Source organism: Falco rusticolus, chromosome 6 (genome assembly GCF_015220075.1).
Source record: "Falco rusticolus isolate bFalRus1 chromosome 6, bFalRus1.pri, whole genome shotgun sequence".
NCBI classification, from domain to species: domain Eukaryota; kingdom Metazoa; phylum Chordata; class Aves; order Falconiformes; family Falconidae; genus Falco; species Falco rusticolus.
The window spans coordinates 35,984,880-36,001,910 of NC_051192.1; the positions used below are offsets into that span (position 1 = coordinate 35,984,880).

At 35.4% G+C, this 17,031-nt stretch overlaps 1 protein-coding gene across 3 annotated transcripts in view; it reads left to right on the forward strand.

Moving 5' to 3' along the window:
- ENPP3 (ectonucleotide pyrophosphatase/phosphodiesterase 3) overlaps nucleotides 1–17,031 on the forward strand; it is a 42,776-nt gene that overhangs the window by 16,444 nt on the left and 9,301 nt on the right. For 2 of the 3 annotated variants that reach the window (XM_037391295.1, XM_037391298.1), the window contains exons 9-20: nucleotides 1,144–1,253; nucleotides 2,612–2,677; nucleotides 3,545–3,617; nucleotides 4,977–5,085; nucleotides 5,243–5,371; nucleotides 6,786–6,817; nucleotides 9,741–9,868; nucleotides 11,655–11,721; nucleotides 13,344–13,431; nucleotides 14,182–14,351; nucleotides 14,459–14,510; nucleotides 15,231–15,385. In XM_037391295.1, coding sequence (XP_037247192.1) covers nucleotides 1,144–1,253; nucleotides 2,612–2,677; nucleotides 3,545–3,617; nucleotides 4,977–5,085; nucleotides 5,243–5,371; nucleotides 6,786–6,817; nucleotides 9,741–9,868; nucleotides 11,655–11,721; nucleotides 13,344–13,431; nucleotides 14,182–14,351; nucleotides 14,459–14,510; nucleotides 15,231–15,385 — 1,179 coding nt within the window. The remainder of the gene's footprint in view (nucleotides 1–1,143; nucleotides 1,254–2,611; nucleotides 2,678–3,544; nucleotides 3,618–4,976; nucleotides 5,086–5,242; nucleotides 5,372–6,785; nucleotides 6,818–9,740; nucleotides 9,869–11,654; nucleotides 11,722–13,343; nucleotides 13,432–14,181; nucleotides 14,352–14,458; nucleotides 14,511–15,230; nucleotides 15,386–17,031) is intronic. The other variant, XM_037391297.1, reaches the window with a different exon arrangement.

The window sequence follows — 17,031 nt, forward strand, 5'->3', positions numbered from 1 at the left end:
AAATTTTTGACAGGCTTTTATTGTGTGGTAATTTTTTGCTTCTCTTTTGACAACTAGCTACAAAACTAAATCTGAAAATCTACTTCCAGATTATATCCATTTACAAATACACTTACAAAGTCCAGGCATATAAAAGCAATGAAAAGAATAGCAAAGATCTTAATTTCCAGCAGAATTAACACTTATAGATAATGTATGGCACATTTCATAAAAAAACAACCTACCCTGATTGTACCTATAATTATGATTAATATTATTTATTTACTAGAAATATCAAGCTGTGATAACAGTACAAAATATAAAAAATACACATGTAGTATATAGTGTATTTACTTAGTTTACATTTATATATTTATTTACATGTGTCTGTATGTGTATATATCTCTGTGTGTCCATGTAGTCATGTTTACAGTATACTCAAGTACCCAGGTTTTGGTGCTATTGTTTCATGAAGGATTTCATCAGGTTTGTAAGAGAACCACAGCTGCACTCTTTAAAATGAATAGAAATATTCCCTCTTATAATAAAGTCATATAACTAGAATCCATATCTTTAGAATAGAATAGAATAATTTCAGTTGGAAGGGACCTATAATGATCATCTAGTCCAATTGCCTGACCAATTCAGGGCTGACCAAAAGTTAATGCATGTCATTAAGGGCATTGTCCAAATGCTTCTTAAAAATTGACAAGCTTGGGACATTGGCCACCTCTCTAGGAAGCTGGTTCCTTTACCCTCTTCATAAAGAAATATTTCCTAATGTCAAGCCTGAACATCCCTGACACGGCTTTGAACCATTTTTCCATCTTCGTGATCCATTTCACTGGCATTTACTACAGGAAGAAAGATTACTACTCCTTGCCAATTACGGAAATACCTATATGATTTTTTCCTAGGCTGAGAATACCCAAGAAATGGCAACATACTGGCTTCGTTGCTACTGATTTTTCTTCAGAATGTGTGTGTAGAAAACAAACCGCTAATGACATATGGTCATTAAGCAACTGTGTGATGTGTGAAAGAAAGAGAAATGCATGCCTGCAGCCCATATTTCTGATGCAATTATGTATTTTTACTTTGGTGATCTGAGGCCCTCCAGCAGTGTAAATGCCATAAAATCATTTGTTTATATCTTTACTCTAGATCTGGCTGACAGCAATGTACCAAAATTTGAAAGCAGGCACCTTCTTTTGGCCAGGCTCTGATGTTCCGATTAATGAAACATACCCCAACTTGTACAGGGTATTCAACAGGTAAGTTTTTACAGGGCTTGTAGTAGATTCCTGAAAATTACTCCTAAAATCCAAATTGCTGTACGACAGTTGAAGGAAATGAAATTTAAGGTTTTTAAACAACAGTCTGAGAGATACGTGCCATGTCACATCATCCTGGTTTTGCCACAGAACTACCAATATTAGTTGAATTTTTCAAAACCATTTAGGGGATTCACAATGAAAAAGTCAAAGGGTACTGTATATTCTGCTCTCCTAGACAGTTCTGAAAGTTTCAGCCAACTGCAAACCTCTCATCTCCCACTAGGAAAGCATCCTATAACTGATTAGTAGCCACTGCTAAGCTGTACCAAGGATTACCATATTTCCACACATAAAATCTACACTTACTATATAGCCCTTTAAAAATACTTGTACCTGAGAATAAGATTTCAGATAACATATACCCTAAGATAATGAACACAAACTTGGAAGCCATGGCAAGAGGATATAAGAGGCAGAAACTAATGGCAAAGAGGATGCAGGACAGGGAAGCCTCTGAAGACTGAAGGAAGATAGGCTCTAGATCAATTCCCTCTGGTCTTGGTTGGGTGTGTGATAATGTGCACACTGCTGCTGAATCATAGTTCTGTATGTTTTCTCTAGTTAATTCACAGGTCACACATGAAAATATAGCAATTACCTTCATAGTATTTTTTTTCTTATGGACAGCATTGATATTAGTAAATTATTTCTACATTTTCATGATGATTTTAGTAAAGGTCCATGATTCTTCACATTTACAAAAATAATCTAAAGCAATTGTATAACTGTAAGTCTTTGTAGTTAACAAAGGATTTGCACTGATGTGTGGGATTGGTACTCAGAAAACATGTGAGTAGTGTAGGTTATTAACATAAAGCTTATGCATGACTTGGGGGGAAGCAAAGTTATTAATGGGTGAATTCCTTCATAGGAGACAAAGCATGGTGTCACAAAGATTTTGCTGAAGACATTACTTGCTTTTAAACTATAAAAGTCCAAGGTTTATACTTGCTGGAAAGAATAAAAATTATTTGAACTTGTACTTCAGGTTTATGTCCAGAACTTGAAATCTTTTTTGCATGCATTTCATTATAAATACATGAGTATGCCACCAACATCACGTTTGTGTTTGCAAAATAAGGATCTGTCTAATCTAACATTAAAAGTGAGTTACATTTGATAAAAAATGAGAGTAATAAAATTGATTGCTGGTACCTTTTTTAGATGGACCATTCTTGAAATCCCAGTCTGTGACTTTACTATGTGACTACAGTGGACACTTTCTATGTATCTTGGAATTAGAAGGGCTTATCAGAAAAGCCTTGTTAACATTGTTATCTTTTCCCCCCCCCCAGTTCGGTTACATATGAAGAGAGAATTTCAGAAATATTGAAATGGCTTGATTATACCAAATCTGAGAGGTAACACTGGTTGTAAGACTATCACTTAGAAAGGTTTTAATGCTTAGCCACTGAAATTTCTATTGGTGTTTGTGAAATATGGAATCTTCCTCACGATCTCAAATGGTAATTTGCTGAACTTAAGCCTGTTGTATAAGTATTAGCTAACCAGTTGTAAGATAGGATTGTAGATACAAAAGATGAAAAAGTGAGCACGTATCTGAATGGGATGTACTGTTGTATAAGTTTTATTGGTGTGTCTTTTTTCATGGTGCATGGTCTAGAGGAACAGAACGTTCAGTTTCTTGTTTAAATGTATGAATGAGAGACTTTATATGAAAGATTTGGCACAAGAAAGGTTAAATATCTGAAAGTAATTGCAGGCAGTAATTCAGGATGAAAGGTAGATGTCACCACTGACTGTGGTGCTCAAATTTGTGATGTTATCAAGTGAAATCTTTTATATGGTGATTTGTTAACAATTTCCTAATGTATTTACAATTAGGAGATGCTCTTTAGAATCTCACTGCTTAATCAGGAAGAGATCCTTTAGGTGGTAGTTCTGCTTACATCTCAGAAAGGAACAGCTTGCTCTGCTGAGGTCTTGAAGTTTTTCAGTGATTTCTGAATACCAAATAAAGTCACTGGATACTGTTTCTGAAAATTGTTTCTGAAATTGTAGCTTCAAATAGTCCATGTTGATTACTTACAAAACACAGAGGAAACTGAATTATTATATTTTCTGTAGGGGCTTTTCTTAAGTTTTAAAGAAGTTATTCATAATTCCCTTTTAAGTCTCTTTTTTTTTTTTTTCTAATGAAAGTATTCTTTTGAAATGTTATCTCCAAATTCTCATAATATCCCATTCTTAATTATTTCTAACTTCAGGCCTGATTTCTATACTTTATATATTGATGAACCAGATTCTTCTGGACATTCATTTGGACCAGTTAGTGGTGGTGTAAGTAGGTTTTGTGTTTTTCTTAGCCTAAATTGCCCTAAAAATGGTGCTGTACTGTGAACTTAACCAACTTAAACATTTGGAGAGTAGATTAAAAATTACTGTGACTGTTTTTTGAAGTTTTATTAAGAACTCTTGCTTGTGGTTGAGCCCATTTTTATGATTCCAACACTGTGTGTGAATCAAAAGAGGTGTAAACCAAACAGACCGGCAGAGAATAATTTCAGATGATATGATTAGCAATAATATTAATGATTATATTTAGACTGAACTTCAAGGTTATTGCCAAGAGGTATTTGGAAACATGTGGCCTGGCAAATCCTTAAAACTCTCTTTTATTTATTCCTAACACTGTACTTCAATGTTTGTTAATTTGTAACTCAAAAATAGTACATTTTTTTCTTGCATGTAGGAAAAAATTCAGTCTTTAAGGAGCTTAGGACTCCTCATATCACCTCACCTCCTTCCTGGAATGATCTTGTTTAATATATTTGAAAATGGTCTTCAGCAAAAGACCTTGTTGCAGTGGACAAGGACAGAAAAACTGATCTTTATTGGATAGCTTTAGGCTCCCTGATTGGAAAGGGAACTCTATGTCTCTTGGTACATAAAGGACTTAAAACCCCATTACTGTATATGCAATTGTATTATTTGCACACAAAACATTCAAGAGAATGCAGCAGAGTTAGGGGGACAAGAAGGGTGCAGGTGCTCAGACATGGAGTCCTCAGATTCAATCAGCTGTCGTTCTGGCTGTAGGACTTACAGCTGTGCCATCTTAGGGAATAGCCATCCTCTGTGAGTGGCTGTAGGGTGGGTTGTGCTGAATTTCTCCTGTATTACTTAAGTGGTGGTTAATGGTTTTCTGTAGGAAGGAGAATGTATACATGAGAGAAGGGCACCATGCTTTCTTGGATGCCCCCCCTGGTCTTACAGGCAATACATGCCTGTAAATATTTTTGAAGCACTGCTTATTGTTCATAAAATGACTTGCTCATACTATAATAAAAATTGTATTGAATGTTATAAATCTGATATTTTATATAAATTTTGGAGTGAGGAACAAATTTGATCTGAATGTGTTGATTTTTTTTTTGTTTCAATAAACATTTTTTGAAGCTCAATTTTTCTAAGGTAATAGAAAAAAAACTATTTGTCACTTTTTAAGTCACATATTCTGTGGTAGAGTAGTGGAATTCCGTGCATCTATATTCTAGTAGTGATGGAAAAAGAAAAGAAGAAACAATATTAAGAAACTGAAAACTGACAGAAAAGCTCACTTTTTTTAGACTTCTATGATTGTATTTAAGCAAGAACTTGAAATAAGAAAAATTCTAATGAAACTGGTTTATTTCACAGGTAATCAAAGCCTTACAGATAGCAGATCAAGCACTGGGGATGCTAATGGATGGACTTAAACAAAGAAACCTGCACAAATGTGTAAACCTCATTGTTGTAGCTGATCATGGTATATAGTTATTTTTTCAATCTAATTTTACTGAGTCATTATTTTCTTCCTCTGTGTAATATGTGTGCTTACTAGTTTTAATCTATTTTGTAATTCACTGCATCTTCCTTGCCATATATTGTATATAAAAAATAACTGTTTCTATGTTGTCCTTTAGGGATGGAGATGACCTACTGCAGACAGTTAGAATATATGACTAATTACTTCAAACAGATTGATTTCTACATATATGCTGGGCCTGCAGCTCGCATTCGAGCAAGAAATGTTCCAAAGGACTATTTTACCTGTAAGTGTGGACCAATTCTGGGATTGCAAACTCAGTATAACAGGAAATAAATAAATAGGGAAAATGGATAATCAGTAATAATCAACAGAGTGAACAGCTTTCCATTTCCCTTAACCTGGCTTAAACATCCATGGAAGCTGGGAGTTTTTTTGCAAGAATGACCTCTTTAGATGACATTGAAGATTAGAAAAACTTGTTGCAGATGCTGACATTTTCTTGGCATGTGGAAAGTTTTACTTAAGGAGCTTAGGACGTAAGTAAAGCTAGTTTTATTGTTTTGAACTGGAACTTCAGGTCTTTTGTAAGTGCATTGCTCTTCATAAATTCCTTGTGCAACATTGACAGAATCAGTCTTTTTGAAGCAATGACTATTTCTAACTCTGTACAAAGTTACAAAATCTGAATCTTAGCACAGTGGAATCCAAGAGTTAGTTGAGCCCTTTGGCTGGTATCTCAAAAGAACAGAAAATTGAAACCATGTGAGCTGACTCTGACTCAGAACAGATACTGTGGTACCAGACTGAGGAAAAAAAAAAAACCAAAACCAAAACATCCCCAAACTTCCTGTATCAAGGAAGTAAATGGAAAGAGGTAAAGCATGGAAGCTCTCTGTTTAGTGAGCATATATATAATTCATAAAGTATTCTAAAAGGTATAATTTCTGCAAATCTCAAATAAGAGATAGGATCCCATTGTATGTTTTACTTAGCTTTTCTAATTGTATTTATATTTGTAGGCACAATATTTATAAAGCATAAAGCAGACTTTCCTTGTTTTACATAGAAGACAGTCTAAGTCAGACAGGAGCAGAGTAATAAGCAGTGGAAAGAATAATGATATTTTGTATATGTCTTAATATAATTGTTGCCTCATTTCTTCTAACAGTCTTACTTTTTCTGAAGGATTTTTCCTTCTGTAAAGTGCTCAGATTTGTTTTTTAAAAAGCTAATGTCAAAAGGTTAAAGTCACTCTTTGAAAATGTAGAAGGTGAAAGTACTAAGACAGACTGGATTTGTCTCTGTGACTGCCACTGGAAGTGGAATACAGGACAAGTGCTCCAGGTCCAGTTTAATGTAAAAAAGCTTATACTTCCAACAGAGGTTAGGTGGGAGAAGAAAATTTGGTTCTGATCATGTGTCAGCTTTAGGTGTAGGCAGTCAGTACCATGACAGCTTTCTACAGTCTGTCTTGATGTACCCAAAGTACTAGGTATTTCCACAGGGTATCACACTGACAGACAGTTACCCTTGGAAACATACCATTCCTACCCCTGGAAGGTTATGGTTACCATAATCTTCACAGGATAATAAAGAAATTCAATTTTACAGACAAAAAACATGTTGAAATTTTTCTCATGAGCCTTTGGACCTTCTGCTGTTTAAATGTATGTAAATTTCTCTTTTCTTTTTAACAGTTGACTCGGAAGGAACTGTTAAAAACCTCACAGTGAGTAATATTTTCATAGTTTTTCCATGTAGTTCCTCTTAATATGAATCTGATCAGAAAGCACAATTTGTGAAAAACTGAGGCTACAGTGCCAGTTTAAATAGTGTCTTGATTCCAGTGTACAATTGCAAGCAGTTCTGGAAGTTATTCAAAGATGGTGCACAAAAGTTTGCCATGGGGAATCTCTGTTCAGAGAAAAAGAGTCTTCTGTACTTCACTTTGAAAAAAGTGGCTGACTTCACGTGGAGAAAGAAGAGTGTATCTTTATTATAGAACAGAATACAACACAGAGATGCTTTAGGTAATAGGTATCTGTTAGCTCTGGACCACAAGTGTTGCACCCACACTACGTTAAAGCAACTTTACCACAAAACAGATAATGACACTGTAGAGCACATTGCCACAGGGTGTTGTAGAGGCTAGAAATATAAATAGGAAGGAAGTATTTTAGACAAATTAATGGGGGACAGGCCTGTAAGGGCTATTAAATGTGATCCACAAGCAACCTCTGACTTAAGAAGCCTAGAGAAAACTGAGCAGGTACAAGAAAGAAGGTTCATTCAATACTTCAGTTGTTCTTACAAACTTTAAGTATCTGATTCTAGAAATTCTGGAGATCTGAATGGAAACAGAGTACTAGGCAAGATTAACCTTTGGCATGAGGCAGTATGGCTATTTGAGGATCTTTTATGACATTTCACTTAGGTAACCACAGAACTTTCAGGTATGCTGTACTACCACTGGGCCTCATACCAGTAGTTCTGCTTGGATCTCTGCCATGCTGTATGGATGTAGACTTCAGGGCAGGTGCAAGCTTGTTGGTGTCTCCCGTGTAGACCATTGCTCCTTGTGGGTACACTCCGTGACATCTGAGCTCTGAAGGGTGCAAACAAGAGAGTACAGAACAGAGGGCAAAACATGGAAGACCAAGCCTATTTCTATTAAGGAAAGGTGATAATGCATTTTTTTCTTATACTTTTTTAGATAGATAATTCGCTGGCTCTTTTTTTCTTTTTTTTTTTCTTTTTTAGTGTTCAAGATATACATTATTACTTGTAGGATGAATGTGGTGGGCAAACTAAAATGCTTGTAGGAAAGCTGTCTTTTTTTTATTTATTTGCATTTATGATTTACAGTGAGTTAAACATTTAAACTGCTTGCTCTCTGTGTATTGTCATAGTTTTCCCTTCTTTCCTTCATTGCCAGTTTTTTTTCTATTCTGTGACTAGTCCTAGTTCAAGCAGTGGACAGATGTTCTGATAGTTTTAGAATAAATTCTATCAGCTTGGAAAAATTCTGAGCTGTTTCAGCTGCGTATATTTCTGATAAACCACCACTAGAGGTCTTCCTTTAAACTGTTGAACAGCTCAGTTGTGCAATATTGCAGGTAGCTTTTGCCTGCCACTGAAGTCCAAAAGGCAGTGATTTTTTACTTTTTTTTTTTTTTTTTTCTTGATTATGAATACCTAAGAACACGTCCCTTATTCCCCAGCATCCAAAGCAGAGGTGAGAGTAGTATATCCGTGGTTGGGAATAGCAGAAGGAGCTTTTTCAGTGTTACATCCCCTACGCCATCGTGTGATGTGGAGCCTGTCATATTCAAGAGTGTATGTGAGGGGAACAGCACAATTTGCATGTTCTCAACTCTAGTTGAAACTGCAACTGCTAATAGTTACAGAGATGTAACAGTAACATCTGTGTCTTACAGGAATAGCCTAGTATCAGGATACTTCCGCTTCCCCTTTCTGTTCATAAATAGTGTATTTTGTCCCTTTCATGTTCTTAGAACAAGAGTTTTGGGCAGAGAAGGGAGTTGTATATTGTATATTAATTGCTAATCAATGGACATAAAGTCATAATGTACGTTGATTTCCTTAATTTTCCTTTTAATTAGATTATCCTTTGTAGAATGACCTCTCCTGAGCTAGCAAGCCCATTGAATCCTTATTTTTCATGTTCCTGGATTCCACTGTGCTTCTTTGGTGACTGTTCAGGCACATTTACTCTCATTTCACATTAATGTCATTCTGTATAGAATATACAATTCTAGTACTTAGAGGTGAAAATGTCAGATCAGACTCCAAGTATGCTATAGTTTGGACAGTTGGTGTGGTAAAACTTTTTTTTTGGGGGGGTGGTTTACCCAGCTTCATAGCAGCTCTTCCCTCAGCGTTTTAGATGTTCTGTGTTGTCCCAGTGCTGGATTCCTGATCAGGAGCAACACTTCTGAAACATTGCCATGATGCTTGCAGCCAGCTGGAATGGCTACTGATGGCCACATGTAGTTAATCTTTGCAGTATCTCATATGGTTGTCATTAGGCTCTCAATGCCAAACTCATTCATGGCATGCCTGCTAACACAATAGTTACAATAACACATTAAATGTGGATGTGAAATCTAAGGCTTTTAGCTAACAGCTGAGCACTGGACATTTACATGGCATAAGAGTACATGTTCAGCCTTGAAACGAAAACCCTAGACTGTGCTATGTTACGTGTACTTTGTTTTCTTTGTTATTTTGTGAATGGTAAAGTATAGAAGGTGACAGAAATAAGCTGCTCAGGAAATTTCTCTTGTAAAGTGTAATCTTATATACTAGATGCCAGTGACCTTAGTATGGACATACAGACTAAATGCTACTACTAAATATCTTTCACCCTTAGGAGTATTTTACCACAGTATTTGTGAACTTGCTATACATGTTATAGCAGTATATTTTCAAACTGTTCCAAAAAAAGCTGCTTTTTTCCTCCATTGCTTCTTGGGCCAAAAATGAGATCTGCAGGTTATCCAAGAAGCTATCTGTGAATAATATGCTTTCTGCTTATATTCCTGTCACTAAGATGCTTGTGATAATGTTGAATGGTGGGTTTATTTTTATGCTGAGCAAAGCTCATGACTGAGCTCTTTCCTTTTGCACAGTGCAAAAGATCCCCTCAGCACTTCAAGCCTTATCTGACGCCTGACTTGCCAAAACGATTCCACTATGCTAACAATATTCGTATTGATAAAGTTCATCTTTTGGTGGATCGACAGTGGCTGGCTGTGAGGTAACTTAATTTATGTGACTGTTACCTTATCTTTTTCATCCCATTCTCATCCTTTTAATTTCCTTCAGATGCCTCATTTCATATTTTGTTTTAGACTTGTTACATTTCCATGTTCTTATGTTTAAAATCTTATTATATGTAAAAAGAATGCATTATTAGTGTGATTCAAATCTTAAGTCTAATAAAAAGAATAATCATCACTCCAGATCAAAGTTTTACAGGAAAAAAAAAAGGAAGAAAAAAGAAAATAAATGAATACTACACACAAAAAGTCTCAAAAATATTGCAATTAAAATTGTTATACAAAGCCTTCCCAGTATCTCGCCCTTTTCCTGGTGTTACAGTCACTCTTCCACCACTTCTGGGTCCTAAGGTTGATGGCTTCAATGTGGTGAATGTGTGGATATGGCAGTAATCATCATTATGAGTCCTTCATCGGGAGAATATTATGATGTTTCTTCTTCCTTGCTCTGTGATCTGAATGGAGTCCTTCCTATATGTATGCTAACACTACAACTTGCTTATTCTTCACTGGCCTGCAAGTTAGCATTACACCTCAGTTCACTAGATATGATGCATTCTGCACGTGTTAGATATTTGTTCTTTATTCTCTTTTTTACCTCTAAGTCTGGCTTTGCTCAGTTCCAGATCTGTATTTCCTTAATTGATCATCAGTGAGCTGTTTTTAGCCTTGGGGTCTCACAGAATAACTAGTCGTTACTGCTGCCTGTGCAACAACGATGTCTTTGCTGTGCAAAGATAAGCTGATAACAAGTTAGACATAACCACCTTGTCATTAAAAAAAATTGCTGTAAGAGCTAACCAATAAAAAAATAGCAGGTCAAGAGGAGTTCAGAGAAGTCTTAGTCCTCTGAGGCTTTGAAAACTCAATGCGAAGCCTGTGGTGTTAGTAGCAATACTGTATATACTGAGCTACAGCATTACAGTAGGAGGAGCATGGGCTGACTTGGAATTTCAAGACTATTCAAATAATAGAAAATGCCTGATCAGTATATGACTTGATTGTTTTGATGCAACCAAATAATTGTCCTGGACATATAAAAATAGATGCCCACTGAAAAATCTCATACTCACGCTTTTAAAAATTGTGCTTAGATGTTCTTGTGCCTCTGAAAACAGGATACATGTGCTTGACAGCTGTGCATTGGATCAGTATGGGATGACTATCTCTTTGTCTTTCCATGTATCTCAGCAATGGGTAAATTAAAACAAGTGTTAGTCATTATAAATCAGACTATTCTGGCATGTTTTTAGTTCTATAACACACACATCCACATCTCTCCTTCACCCTTTAGAACCCGTGATGAAAATGCACTGTCTTGTAAGGCAAAATCACTTGCAGTCTTATTTGTATTGTTCCACAGAGGCTAACAGCGGAGGTCTCCCATTAGAAGTTTTCTGTTAAAAAGCAGATGCCACAGAACATAACTGAGGAAATCTTCCTAAACAGATTACACATATTCTGCAAATTCTAGCTAGGTGAAAGCTTCAGTTCAAAAATCATGATTTTTTCAATTTATTTTTTAAACATTGATTCACTGTACACTCAGTAGCTACCTAGAACTATTTATTTCTGTCCATAGGTATCTGTTACAGGAGAAGAGGTCTTCATATATGTGAACACTGGATGAGCAAAAAGTACTACAGTATAATGCCAGAGTCAGTTCTTAAGACATGATCCCAAGTCCAGTGGGTCAGGATGACTATTATGAACTGGTTCTATTTGTGCCATTTTTATTTACACTATTTCATGGTTTTTCCTTAGGGATGGAAGTTACACATTTTGTGATAGGGGTAACCACGGCTATAACAATGAATTTAAAAGTATGGAGGTAAGATGATTTTGATTCAAGTCTTGCACCTTCTTATATAGAGAATCATGATGTGCTAGGTAAACCACCAGAATAGAATAGATGATACTTATTGCAGTGTAATATTTCTTCTGTGTCACCCAGACATAAACTGTGGACAAATACTGGGGCCACATATTCATATTTCCTTTCATTGATGTGTATGAGGCCTGCTTCCTTGAGATCCTGTAGTAAAACTTGTTTGGACTCACTTTAGCTCCATGGAGCCACATAGACCACAGTAAACAGGATCGTATGTTTAGCTATGAGACGCTGAATTATTTCATTCTTTCATTCTTCTACTGAAGCAATGAATGAAAAATCTCCGTAGGATCTGGGAGTTCAGTTTTGCACCTGAAAGCCTGTGTGCTCAAATAAACTCAATCTCACTGTCTCTGCTTCTCTTACAAGACTTATTCTTTTCATCAGAGAAAAGAAGTCATTAGTATAACCTGAATGTTAGTATAGCCTGTATTGCAGTTTCATCTCATTTTCACTTCTGGTTACAATGAGAGTATTATGAGGTCTTGAGCGTTTGGTTTTTCGTATACTTTATGTGATGTGAACCTGTAAGTAAGGTCAAGCATGCCACTACTAGTCCCCTATTCTGTGCCTGAGAATCAGATTCTTCTAGATCTTCACAAGTATATTAAAACCATATGTCAATATACTGATTAGAATGGTGCTGAATATTTGTATGCAAAGAAAAGGTAAATTTTGGTTACCATAGAAACCTTAATCATAAATAACTTTATGCTGGTGGCACAATGACTGAGGAAGATTTTTTTTTCTTTATAAAGGAGCAAAATATCTTAATGTTGTCCTTTTAAAATAAATTAAAAATTCCTTTTCTATTATGAGAATATAAGAATATTCTTTTAGAACAGATCATTGTCATGCTTTGTTGTGTTTCCTGTGTCTTACAGCAGCTCAGGAGGCTTATAAAGTAGTAGAAATAATGTAGGACTGTAAGTAGCTATCAGTGTTCTGCCACAGTGCTTGCAGACCCCAGCAAGGCCTGCCCAGCACTACATTGTACCATTGATGGTACTGATGCAGGTCTCTGCTGAGCTTGGGATGGGTCTCTGCAGTTCCCTGCTCCTTGCTTTAGCCATGGCTATAGGCTTTTCAGCGACCCAAAGACTTTTGAAAATGCAACATGTATTAAAACAAACTCCACCCACCACCACCATTGCTTATATTTCTGTCTCAATATTAGCCTTTAGATAGGATGTGCCTGTGTCATAACTCTTCACTTCTTGAAATGGCATTGCTACTAGCTGTTGCAATGAAAACATAAAAATGTGTGAATTTGAAACATAACAAACAATTTTTGTAAGTAGGCATCAAAGTATTAAAGAACATATCCCCTCCCTGATTCATTCCAATAGTTCAAAGTATCCTGAGAAATGACTTTGTTTTGCATTTTTCTTCAAATTATATGCAATGGCAAAATTTTCCTTCTTTACCAGAACAATCCTGTATTTTAGCTTTTATGACTGTGAAAATACTTTTTTGTACCAGGGTCCCTGTTTCTGTAAAGTGCAACTGAATTTTTTTTTTTGATTCCTTTAGATAACAACTTTTGTTTTATTACAATCTAGGCTATATTCTTAGCATATGGCCCAAGCTTTAAAGAGAAAACAGAAGTGGATGCTTTTGAAAACATTGAGGTTTACAACCTTATGTGTGGTGAGTAGAAACAATCCAGTACTTTAGATATTAAACCAATGGTGTTTTCAAATACCAGTGAGCTAAAAGAAGGGTAACAAAAAATTGAGTGAATTCATTCAGAAGCTAGGTTTTTCACACAGAACACTGAAGCTCTGTGCTTTTGTCTTCTGTACAGTGCTAAAAGTTTAACTGCCAAATATTATTCTGATTTGAAGGTTGTTTCTGATTGCAAAAGTATTCCACTAAAGAAACAGAGAAAAGTGCTCCTGCCCCATGGGCTTGCTGTTGAAATGATACCTGTGGGATAAGAATCTCGTAGAGAGTTATCATTCTTGTTCATAACTTAAGATGGACCATTGCAGTCCCAGCAGTGAGCATGTAGGAAGCATGCGCCTCAGAAAATATGGATTAAGGCATTGCACAAAAATGCAACAGGCTAATACGCTTCACAATGTGATGCATTTGTAGTCACATTTGTACTCTGCATTAAATCATCTAACCTTATGAATATTATGGCTTTGTATAAAAAAAAAATACTGTTGATATTCAAATACATAATTACCAAATCTTGATGCAGTGGAAGATAGCAATGAACTTTCATACCTAGAAAATTGCAAGTTGATGGTAGCAGTTACCATAATGGTTTAGATAATGGAATAAGCTATTTCTTCTATAGTTAGAATGAATGCATAGAATTGCAAAGATAATGACTTTTAAAAATGCCATTTTAGTCTTAAAATATGTTTTAAATTTCAAATGTTTAAACAGATTTGCTTCATATAACACCAGCACCAAACAATGGAACACATGGCAGCTTGAATCACCTCTTAAAAAAACCTTTTTACATTCCTTCACATGCAAAAGAAAACTCATCTCCTTCTTCATGTCCAGTTTCCCATCTGATTCCCGTACATGACCTGGGATGCACATGCCTGGGTGTAAGTAGGGGCTTCTGGGTTTTTTTAATCGTCTTTGTCAACTGTATTGTCTTTTCTTTGGTTTTCTAAACTATGATTTCATTCTGAATGATTGTCATGTTTTACAGATAGTAGATGAGTCAGTACTAAACGAGAGGTTAAATCTGACCACAGAAGAAAGTAAGTAGCAAGGAATTAAATGAACAGCAATATTTTAAAATCTATGCCCAGTTTAGATTTTACAGTATTGGTTTCAGTGGGATTTTTTGCAATGTTAATTACAATTTAAAGTGAAGTAGGAAAACCAAGTCAGAAGCATAACTTTTTTTCTTTTTTCTTTGCATTTCTTTAAAAATTGCTAACTGATACTGTTATAGCAACATTTATGCATAGGAATTGGATCTGATTCCCATTAAAATCTCAGAAAAAAACATACAGGTTTCAGTGGTCTTTGGAAAAAGCCTGAGCACTTACAGGCTATATAGAATAACACTTGTTCCCCACCTTGTAACCATAACTTTGCTTTGTGTGCTTTTTTATGGGCTTTCTGGAAATCTTAGCAAGTGTTATAATGCTTCCTAGCCAAATAAGATGTAAATTTCACTTTACTGGCACGATAAGTTAAAAAGATTTATATGGGTATTAAATTGCATAAAACCAAGAATTTGCAAGTCTGATACTTACATTGACTTTTTTACGTTAAACAACATAAAAACTATTTTCTACATTTTTTTATTTCACTCAAACTAAAATCTTAAAGAAACATACACCTGTGTTTACTGTAGGGTTTATTTGTATTTGTTAATGTTTTAATTTACATTTTTTCTCTACTCCCTTAAACCTTTGTGCCACCCAGGATGTTATAGAGGAATGAATTAATAATTATTGTTTAAATTCTAGTACAGAAGGCAAACTCATATCATTTGCCATATGGGAGACCCAAAGTTCTTCAGGAGAACAATATCTACTGCCTCCTTTCTCATCATCAGTATGTGAGCGGATACAGCTATGATATCTGGATGCCACTGTGGACTGCATACACTGTGAATAAGCCTGTAGGTTATCAAATACCCATACTATTCTTAAGTATGTAATATAATGAATTGAAAATGTGGTTCATTCATCAGGAATTCTGGTTAAGGACTGATTGATATCATGTGACTAAGGCCCTTATATCTGAAAAAGAAAAAATGTCTTTGATATGTTTTTAATTTCAACTACCTTAATATATTGTTTAAAAAATAGGAATGGCCACCTGTTACCGACACAAACAATATAGAAGAATAGAGCTACTTGCTGGTGAGCTGGTTCCATTAAGCCTGTAATAGTTCCATTAAGTTCTGTAAATGGGATAAGCTGTCAGGGCAGGACTCCAACTTGTCTGTCATTCCTGAGGAAAAGCAGGCTGTGATTTCCAAAATCAGCAACTTTTAAGCTTTTATATGTATATCATGATCTTTCTGCACTTAACAAACCTTTGTACAGCTCTCCAAGACAGTTTGTACTAATGCATATTTCTCTGTGTTCTGTTTATTTGCTCCCTATCATGCTATATAATTTCTGAAAAATATAATTATAGCTGAATGAACCTCTGAGAGTGCACAAGTATGTGGCTCTGAAACACACAGAATTTTCAGGGTCAGTAAACTAGTGGACATTCATGGGTTTGTTTCCTCCTATAATTTTGACCTTTTTTCTAAGTCGCCCTGAGGAAATAACTTTTACATTGATTTTTCTGTCTGAAAGGAACTGTTATTGATGTCTACATAATTTCTTATTTTATTACTATAAATATGGGGAAATTATTTTAATCACATATATGCTGCTAGAATGTCAATATTTCAGAAAGTTTTATTCCATCCTTTCTACTGATTTTTCACAATCTGAGTGAAAGATCATGAATCCAGCCCTAAGAAGGCTCCTAGTCATGTGAAACAAATGTCCATGTCAACAAAGATTTGTTTTACTTCGTCATGTTTGAAGATCTGTTCTTATAGCTTACTATGAAAGTGAATTACCATAATGAAAACCAGGTAATTGTAGGCAGATTTTTTTCTGATTTTGCTTTAAAAGGATTAAAAAGTCTTGCTAGAGTTGGAGCCTTTCTAATATTTCAGCACCAGCAGAAAAAATCTCAATAAAAGCAAGTAACTTTTCAGACATTTTCCTTTGTTGGAAACCAAATTCTTAATTGGAAAAGAAGTGTATAAAGAAAGTTCTTGCCCGATATAACATCTAAATCAACAGAAATACGTATTTGTGGGAGTTTCTTATAGTGGTTTATGCAACATTGTGGGAAGCAGCAAATGATTGAAACTAAAGTATTAGAGCGTATATTTCACAGCAGACTCTAACACAATGATGTATGTTTTCTATAGAAAGGATAGGAAAGAATAAATTTCCTCTGTAATACTCTCACAGTCACAATGGTGAAAGGCCGTCAGTGTCAGAGCTCACTCACTGACACCTCATAGAGTCAGCTGACCTTATAGAGTAAGCTGACATAATGATTTTTTATTACAGCATGTACTAATCAGGAGAAAAAAGCTTTATAAATTATAACAGCAGTGGAAGTACGGAGGGATAGAGCTGGCTAAAATACTTGGGAATGACAGAAAATTGCAATTTCTACAGAATTTTTATTGCATCCTAGGTATTTATGATGTGAATAAAGTCGGTGCAGTGATTTACACAAGTTGTG